Consider the following 10,319-nt stretch of genomic DNA (forward strand, 5'->3'; position numbering starts at 1 on the left):
CCCTGTGATGGACTGGCGACCTGTCCAGGGTGTACCTGCCACCCCCCGTGACCCTGACGGAGAAGCGGCTTAGAAAATGGATGGATGGGTGGAATGGTCCCAATTTCTCCTAATAACTCACCAAAAAATAAATAAATAAATAAATGAAGATCAACGGGCTGCACAAACTGTATCGTGTCTGTCAGAGAAAAAATTTGTACCTGCTTTTATTTTTTACATAATTTGAAAGCGTTTGTTGCTGCTTAACTGTGTCAGCATATAATGAGGTACAGACCAATACAACTGCTCCTCAAACACTTCATCCAGGGTGCTTTAGTAAAGACAGTGGCTCTTCATGGAACTATTAACATTCAAAGAACCATCTGCGTGCTAAAGTAGCTCTTCGCATGGTGTGATTGTTCTTCAGACTGATGGAGAATGTGTTGCATATAGTTTCATTCACAACCTTTAGGGAACTGGTTCTATAAAGCAGATCTAATAAAAAATGGTTTAGTATAGAACCATGAACACTCAAACAACCATTTGCATGATTAAAAGGTCCTTTCCATGGTCAAATGCGTCTTCAGATTGAAGGAGAACGCGCTGTACCAAAAAGGGTTCATCTATTATAGATTATAGATTATAGATTATAGATATCAAGCTTAACAATAGTACAGGTAACGATAGAATAACCCTTTTTGGTGCTATATAGAATTAACACAGGGGTTCTATATAGAAACATATACCACACATTCTCCAATCTGAAGGACGATTTTACCAGGCAATTAAGCATGCGCATGGTTCTTTACTGGAGAACCTTTGAAGAACCAAGTGTACCTGAATTCAAATCAACTTACGAGACGATCGCAATCGGAGATAGAGCAATAACTAATAATAACAGTATTATAACTGTATAGTAAAGTGTGAATGTTTGAATGAAGCTTTGATGGATGTTGAAAATAAGGAGCAGTGCACAGCTGCAGTGCATGAGTGTTATGAGGGAATGCTCTCAGGACTGAGTGGGAGGGACGAATGGAGGGAGAGAGAGAGAGAGAGAGGGAGGGTAGAGAGAGGGAGGGTAGAGAGAGAGGGGTGGAGCCTCAGTAGATTTTTCTCTCAGTTCTTCTGCTCCGCTCTTGTGGTGCGCGATGGCTTTGAGACGAGTGTCCGGGCAGAGTGAAGGAAGAGAAAAAGGAGGAAATCTGCTCTGAGGAGGGGGCAGGAGACTGAAGCAAAGAAGCAAAGAAGGAGAGGGGGAAGAGAGTCTCCTGGGGCAAAAGGAGGAGGAGGGGGGTGCAAAATGGTGCTGGGGGCAAATAAGCTGGAATAAGAGTTGCGCACACTTGAAGTGGAATAACTCTGCTGCGATGGATAAGTGCATGAGTGCATGAAGAACAAAAGGCAAAAGAGGAGGAGGAGGAGGGCAGCATGGATATACACAGGGGTAAAAAGGTAGGAGGGGTAGTTTTGGAGGGGAAGTTGTCTTTGCTCGGGGTGAATGTGCAAGGTTTGTAGGGGAATTGAGGGAGAAACAGGGTCCTGTGGGACTGAAATGAAAACAGAATTTCAGTTTGTTTTCTCGGCTCTTCAGTGGCTCAAACGGTAGTTTGGACGTGTGCTGCTGGGTTTCTGTGCTGTGGTGTTTGTGTGCATCATCCACATGAGAAACTGTCCAATGTTTCCACATCAAACCGTGTTGGTTTAAACTTTCACTGCCTCGCTGATGGTAGTAAACCTCCAGTGCAATTCCTCGCTCGCCACTAGGGGGCGTCTTTGCCTCTTACATTTAGATCAGAGCTTCATACAAGCGCTCAGGAATCTCAGCAGCCTTGCTGTAAACTTTGTGGGTCCTCACGGTCTCGTCTGTGCCAGAGCTGCTCGTTTAGGACTGAAATACTAAAAGAGCAACGCTGTAGTGCCGTGCTGATGCACTGAGGTCCAAATAAAACCCTCATAATATGGAATATTACTATTATAGCCTACCACACTATTTACTCAGCATACACACAGCAGCTCAAAAGTTTGGAATCGTTTTAAATCATATTATTTTATTGCTACTGTGCTACAACTTGGTTTTATATAATTATCAGGATGGTTATTATATAATTATAATTATTATATATTATAAATATTATATATATAATGTGTCCAGGATGATGAACAGAGCTGTAGGAGGTTCGAAAACAACCGAATCCTGATTAAAACACAATGCGTCTCATTTAAAAGGCGATCAAACCTTAAGGCAGACATTGCTTTGCATAAATAATTAGGTCAAATTGATTCACTAAATCCTTCTGTTATACCTGGTCCTACTCATCATGTGACACTGTACGGAATAATAAAGTGTTGTTTTTTAATATAATCCTAATACGGCGAGCACATTTGAGCCAGTCTAATAAAAAGTTTGGGATTTTTAACTGTTCGTTTCGCTTGAACTCCAATTTAAAATGTTTTAAATCAATAATATATTCTGCTTTAACGGAAGCGCTGCAATGCTTTATCTGCAGTGCCTGGTCATCCTTCACTCCTCTGTGCTTCTCTACCAAAAAAGGTTTTTCATTTTTCATTTCTTCTTTCATTTATTTATAAGCTGTTCAGCGCACGGCCGGTTTTCCTGACCTCCGTTTACTGTGTTAACGTTGCTGAATGTGCTGCGTCTTGCTTCATCATTACTGCTGTAGCTGTATCTTTTCAAGGGTTCTTTAGTAAAGACAGTGGTTCCAAATAGCACCGTGGACACGCCTGCATCCGTAAATGGTTCTTTGCATGGAGAAATTGTTCTTCAGGTGGCTACCATTTTAAGAAAGGTTCCATTTAGAACCACATACAACACGTTCTCAATCAATCGGAACCATTTCATGAAGCAAGGAACCATTTACGCATGTAAGGGGTTATTTAAGTGTTCATGGTTCTATATAGAACCACTGTATTTACTAAATAACCTTGAATAAGCATCTTTTTAAGGGGAATTTAGCTTAAACAGTGACTCGTTTATTCCTCGTTCATGTGCTACATTTTGGATCGGGAATCTGCAGACCAACGGAAATGGTCCAAAATGATCTGTACATCATGATTGCGCATTCATGTAATTAAAAGCTTCTTGAGATGTGAGGTTTTGATATGACAGCAATGACATAAATATTATGAACAAGGTGAGACACACTAGTGCTGTACAGAGGAACATCAGACCAACAAGTCCATTCCAGTTTAGACCCAGATCACATTATTTCTCTGCAGAAGATCCAAAACAGCCACAGACTTGCAGGTACAGCCGAACTGTGCGGCTTAGAATTAACGAAGGAAGGACCGAATCCATTTAACCCTCTATTACACATTGTTGCCTCAGGGCAACAAACATTTTTTCCTCACTTTACAATGAGTTTGGATTATAAATAATGCATGTACTGGCTCATGTTTCTGCACTGGACCCATGAAGTGCAATTTTTTATTAATTTTTACATTATCAGAAATAGATCACTATTAAATACACTTTGCTTTTGCATTCTTTTATAATATAATATGTGCCTTTTCCTTCAGTACAAATGTATTATCAGCATGACAATTCGAGTGAAAAGAGAAAATTTTAAAATACTGACATGAATTTTTGAATGTCTTCATATTTCATATGCTGCACTGAACAATACCTGCAAGATGATTAACAGAATCATGTGAGCATGAGCTGTTTTTCATTTATTAAAAAAACGATAAAACGCCAAAACGTCATTTATTTTCAGGGTTGGGGAGATGACTGTAGTTATCATTTAGTTTTACGCTTTAAAATGTTTTTATGTTTTTATTTTGGAAATGTTACTTTACTGTTCAATATATATGCAAGTATTAGCAGCACATCATTTCTGTAAATGTAAATGTAAATGTTGTAAATCTAATTGTTACACAATGTTGCCTCAAGGCAACATTGCACACATTGTCTTTGGGTGAATTTTAGGATTATAACAATCAATTTTTGCAATTTAAAAAAAAAGATTTTGATCATACTGTCTGCAGTAGATGGTCCGAAGAGTTTTGAATGTCGAACTAAAGAAATATGACATATAAGTGAAATGCAAATGTGATACTGAAGCGGTGATGGACAGTGTCAGTCCAAATCAACAGCCACAACAATGTCAGGAACATCTGCACTATAGAGCTTTGTCTTGAGCCTTTGTCTGGAGTGAAGTGTTTAAGAGCCGTTAATATGCAGCATGTGTGCTATGACCTTAAAGTAAATCTGTAGATCCGCAGATCATTTCGGAGGTGTGAATCGGCCGGGCCACAGGATAAGCAGTTAAACCTCAATAGCGGCTCTTGTGTCAACTGGAGAGTCGTGGCCTTGAGCGCACTCGGAACACTCGGCGCTGAGAGAAATAGCCTGTATCGATCATTCATCGTGAGTGGAGGGGCTAAATTATCCTGCAATCCTGTTTCATTTGACAGGCAGCGTTCGTCAGTCTGAGCTCAGCCTCCCCCCATCCTCGCTGCCTCATCTCGTCCGATTTTTCCTGCTGTCAGAGCCGCACTTCAGTCACTGCACATGTGAAATACGGACGTGAAGCTGTAAATGGTTTACTGTTAGCAGAGGATGTTTACCAGCAAGCACTTCAAAGCATCTGAAACTGGCACACGGTTCAATAACAGTTTATACGGCCTATATGTTTAAATACCAAATCACCACACCGTAAGATTCTTTACATTTCATCACAATACGACCACTTGTGCTTGTACACAGCTGCTTTTGCGGTGGATTCAAAAGATTTTGTATGGACTAACATCTTTTTTATCTAGTGTACCGTAGTATTTAGTATGAGGTTGTTCAAGTATTTTCCCCTATTCTAGTACATGAGAGTGTATATCTCCTATATTGAGCATAGCTGCATTTATGAAGATCATTCATGGACTAATATCTCTTATTGTAGCAAAAAGGAGCATCTGTTCAGGACATGTATGGACTTTATTTTCCAGCGCATATGAGTTAGGTTTATTCGTTTATTGAGGTAGTCTGTGGACAAATCTCCTAGTGTATAGGAATGACTATTGAGGTCATTAATGGACTGATATCTCCTATTGTAGCATATATAAGCCTTTACTGAAATCAGGGGCTAAAATCTCAGTTTAGTGTATGATATCAATTATTGAGGTCGTTATGGACTAATATCACCTATTTTGTGTGGAGCAGCTTTTGTTGAGGTCATTCATGGACTAATATCTCTCACTGTTGCAAACATTTATTGGGATTATCCATCCATCATCGTTGACCGCTAGTCCAAATTTATTGGGATTTTTTTTTTTCACTTTTTCATGATTGTGCAAAGGAATAAAATATATTTGTGAATAAATAATCCCTAATTTATTGGGATTATTTATTCACAGATATATTTTATTCTTTTGCATAATCATGAAAAAGTGAAAATAAAAACAGAAGTGGGTTTGAAACGGTTTTGTAAAATTGTGGCCACAGAACTTTGGTGATATGAGTTTCTGAAAAGTTGATGGTTATATACTTAGAAATATGTGTGCATGTGTTTGCTAAAGTTAGAGTTAGGTTTAGGCATAGCAGTATTTCTTCGCAATTACAGTCCTGTCAGTGGAAAGTCCCCAAAAGTATATATATATATGCGTTTGAGGGAGAAAGAAAAAGGCCTACTGAATGTTTATGGTGATCCACCAGCCTCGGAAGACTAATGTCCCCTTTATCTCCCCTGTTTTGTGTTTGTAGGTCTCAGGCTCCAGATGTCCGATCCCCTGGAGGTTTACTGGGTTCAGCCCCAGTGGAGTGTGACAGCCAGGAGTGCAAAGGCCAGGCTGGAGGAGGCATGGGCTGGGCGCTGGGCACCATGAGTCCTGCCATGCTGTGATATTTTAGCATGGATGGCGTCAGCCACAGAACCTGTGCCCTCTAACAAGACCACTGGACGACTGAGGTGGAGGACTAGCAATTACAAAAGGATTAGCCATTTGACTTCCTGTGAACTTTGCATTAGCGTAATCTTTTAAAAGGACTTTCTTCCTTCCTTTGCTGGATTTACTTCTTCTGCGTTCTCCTCCTTTAAACCACACATTCTGTGTTTATTGTTATAATTATTTGAATACTTTCCTTCTTCATTTTGGTCTCACGATGGAGTTCCAGGTGGGGCTGTGGAATAATGATTGGACATCATGCTTTCGGTTTTGGTTTACTGTGCTGCTGAGTCTGCAAGTGCAGTTTGGCCCTGTGGCCCCCTGTCCCAAAGAGTGCCGCTGCGACAAAACGTTTGTTTACTGTAATGAGAGGAGTCTGACGTCCGTGCCTCTGGGAGTGCAGGAGGGATACAAAACCCTCTTCCTCCACAACAACCAGATTAACAACGCTGGCTTTCCGCTGGAGCTGCACAATGTGGCTTCAGTGGAGATTGTCCACTTGTATGGGAACCAGCTGGATGAGTTCCCCCTCAACTTGCCGAAGAATGTAAGAGTGCTCCATCTGCAGGAGAACAACATCCAGACCATTTCCAGGGCAGCCCTGGCCCAGCTACCCATGCTGGAAGAGCTACATCTGGACGACAACTCCATCTCCACCGTAGGGGTAGAGGAAGGGGCTTTTCGGGAAGCAGTCAGCCTCAAACTCCTCTTTCTCACCAAGAATCACCTGAGCAGCGTCCCCATCGGATTACCGACAGACCTGAAAGAGCTGCGTCTGGATGAGAATCGCATCGCTGAAATAGACGAAGAGGCATTTCAGAATGTAACCAGCCTGCAGCGGCTCCTTTTGGATGGCAACCTTCTGGAAGATGAGGCCATTGCTCCTGGAACCTTCCAGAACCTGGTCAACCTGAAGGAATTGTCCTTGTCTCGCAACTCTCTGATAACTCCACCACCGCTGCTTCCTGGAGCATCCCTGATCAAGCTCAACCTGCAGGAGAACCAGATGCAAGACATCCCTGTAACAGCTTTTGCTGGGCTTGGAAAGCTGGAGAGACTTGATATCTCAAGTAACTTGCTTCAGGCATTGCCACTGGGAGTCTTTGATGGCCTGATAAGTTTAACACATATCAATGTCCGGAACAACCACTGGCGTTGCGATTGCTCCATCAAGTGGGTTATTGCCTGGCTCAAGTCCCTGCCATCCTCTCTGAATGCCCGTGGGTTCACATGTCACAAACCAGAGAGGGTACGGGGCATGGTGATCCGAGAGCTCACTCTGGAAGCCCTCCAGTGCCCAGCTGGCACAGAACTCCATCCATGGTTCACTACTCAGGTACCTCCATCTACATCAACACCTCACAGAACAACCAGTCCTCCCAGCAACATCCACACTACAACCTCATTCACAACTTCCAACCCAACCTCATCTAGTCCCACACCACCTGCACCCCATATCCCACCTGGTCCGTTTCCACCCTATGATGACCCTTTGAACATGTCCTTGTATGTAGTGAACTCCACCAGCATAAATGTGAGCTGGGAGTCCTATTTTACTGTCACAGCTTACAAAGTCACCTGGGTCAAGAGAAGCCAGTATCTCATGACTGACATGAGCCAGGAGAGGATGGTCCCAGGGGACCAACGGAGGCTTAGCTTGCATAACTTGGAGCCTGGATCCATGTACCGCATCTGTGTGTACATTCTGGATACCCTTAACAGTTACAGACCGGGAGAGGATACAATTTGTTCGGAAGTCAAGACTTCCAGCTCCAATAAGGTAACGGAGTCTGAGCGAACTGTCCAGCAAGATAGCACTTCCACGCTTCTGTTGGCTGGAGCGATAGGTGGAGTACTGTTCGTGGTCTTGGTGACTCTTCTCAGCCTATTTTGCTGGCACATGCACAAGAAGAGCAGGTCATCCTCGTCAAAATGGAAATATAACAGGGGCAGGAGAAAAGACGACTACTGTGAGGCCGGCACCAAAAAGGATAATTCCATCCTGGAAATGACTGAAACCAGCTTTCAGATAGTTTCACTGAACAATGAGCAGCTTTTAAAGGGCGATTTCAGAATCCAGCCCATCTACACTCCCAATGGAGGCATTGGGTACAGAGACTGCCATCTCAGTAACAATAGCATCGCATACTGCAAAAGCAGCAACGTTCCGAGTGTGGACTTTTGCCACACGTGATGCTACAGCTGTTTTCAAAAACAAAAAATGTAGTTTAACATATACTGTACTATATGCATATACGTATATATAAATATATATATATATATATATATTTCCAGGTTGAGTCAACATGGTAATTTATACTGTGGACAATTATGTGGCTGTTTTTTAATTTCACTCTTAGTAAATATGATACAAATGGTTTTGTAATTAGCGGGGCTTGCTCAAGGGTGGCGCAGTTGTATTTGTACAATCATGGCACGTGGGATATCTGGCATATAAGCGCGGTCCAGGTTTTTTTTTTTTGCCTCTTGGGTGTTAACGTAGGCCTGGATACTTTGCTAACCACAGAATCTCAATATGCCCTTTGCTCTGAAAAACAGCAGCCCCTTCACAGAATAGTAGTTAAGACAACACAGTGGTCAGGAAAACTAAACACCACTGATTAGCCTGCAGTAAGTGAAAAAAATAGGAGCTGCTTGAAATGAAGTGCACTTTCTTAACGTGGCAGAGAGCGTAAGTAGCCGTTCAGGAAATGAGTTTTTGTGAAAGTCAGATTGTGAAGGGAAAAGGTTGTGCTTTTCAACACCCTGACGCTCAGACAGGAGCAAGCGAAGAGCACTGAATGAGCTAGCGAGAATGCCAGAAGTGCTTTACAGGCCAGCATTCACCAGGGCAGGTGGGCTTTTTTCGGTTGTTGCCACGATAGGGCAGCTTTTCTTTTAACTCTCTTTCCAGAGGGCAGCTTTTCATAGATTCTTTCAGCCATTACCTAAAACATTCGGTTCTTGTTTCATGTTGCTTTTGCGATCTTGGTATCGTGTCTACGTCATGTCAAACAATGCATATGTATTGAGTTTTGCCGGTTTTCTTCCTTTCAGTTTTCTCCCTTCTGAACAGCAGGTGCACATTTAATCTGTTCAAATATTCAGGAGACACTTAATCTAAAGCTACACACGGTCCCTGCATCTCTCTTTTGTGTGCCCTAATTAGCCACCCTAATTATTTTGGAGGACTTACAAATTAGGCTCGAGCTTTATGAAGGTCTCTCCGACTTTCCCTCTGCTTTCAAGTGTCTGTGATTAGGAATGCTCTACAGGTACCCTCACACACCCAGCTTGGCCTGCTGTTTATTTTCCCCCCCTCTTTCTCTGATCAAGAGCCTAATCAGGCAACGGTTCACACACGAAGATGAATCGAGGGCCCCCACACGAAAAAAGAGAGCTTTTCTCAAGCCCAGAGAACTGGCACATGCCAGAGCTCTGTCTGCCGCAGAAAGCACTTCAGAACCCTGCATGAGCGCAATTAAAACTATTTTTAATGCTGCGTCGGTTTTCTGAGCCCGAGCGCCTAGTTAGGAATGCAGCCTCACCGTGGAGGAGTCTTTATTATGCACTGTTACTCATAGACTTTATTTGCTTTGACAAGATTTTATTTTGTGGGCCGAGTTCAAAGAAGCCCCTCTCCGGCTCTCCGCCTTCCTGTCGCTCATAATCCTGCTCCAAAAAAGGAAGAAAAATATGTAGATGTTATTCTCGCCTGGCAGGATGAATCAGAAAGAGGGGGACAAAAGAGGGAAAAGGCCAATCGACAGTGTTAACCCTTCACAAGGTGGTGCGATAATGATAAAGTTATAAATCTCTAAACTTTGTCGTGAACTTAAAGACTTAAAGGCTAACAGGCTCTGACTGGAGACATTAGGCATTGATGGCTGTAGGGATGTAACCGAGGAAATCCAGGTCACTTAGCAACAAGCCTACAATGACAAATCTGATGACTAGTTTCTGTAAATAAAGTGGCAAAGTGTAAATAAAGTGAGTAAACAGAAAAGTTAAGATATCAGAGATGACTTAGACTTCTTTACACTGGAGCTCTCAAACAATTAAAATAATGAGTAAATCATTTGAATGCACAGAATAAGCTGATCGCTTTCAATAATTCTAAAACATTTTTTTTTTTATCACAGAACCTGAACATGAAAATTAGAGATATAGAGATTTTCAACAACAATGTCCAGTGAGAGCAGCAGCATCTGCACGTTCCAACCAATAAATATATATATATATATATCATATATAACACATACAGTCAACAAGTGTATATATCATATACACATTCAATGAGTCAATTAGCTGTGTCTTCTTTAAAAAATATGCTTTGAATGTATTGAAAGGATGTCTCATTATCTAGTGGAAATAAAATTCACTTTTATTTAAAGACAACACTTCTGAAGAATCCTGTATATATAATGCAATACAAATGCATTAAC

At 41.9% G+C, this 10,319-nt stretch overlaps 1 protein-coding gene across 1 annotated transcript; it reads left to right on the forward strand.

Moving 5' to 3' along the window:
* Positions 1–1,139: 1,139 nt before the first annotated feature.
* Positions 1,140–9,559, forward strand: flrt2 (fibronectin leucine rich transmembrane protein 2). Its single transcript, XM_017725092.2, has 2 exons — positions 1,140–1,431; positions 5,693–9,559. The coding sequence occupies exon 2, from the start codon at positions 6,092–6,094 to the stop codon at positions 8,066–8,068; it is 1,977 nt and encodes a 658-aa protein (XP_017580581.2). The 5' UTR covers positions 1,140–1,431; positions 5,693–6,091; the 3' UTR covers positions 8,069–9,559.
* The last annotated feature ends 760 nt before the right edge of the window (positions 9,560–10,319 follow it).

This window comes from Pygocentrus nattereri, chromosome 4, assembly GCF_015220715.1.
Source record: "Pygocentrus nattereri isolate fPygNat1 chromosome 4, fPygNat1.pri, whole genome shotgun sequence".
Lineage (NCBI taxonomy): Eukaryota > Metazoa > Chordata > Actinopteri > Characiformes > Serrasalmidae > Pygocentrus > Pygocentrus nattereri.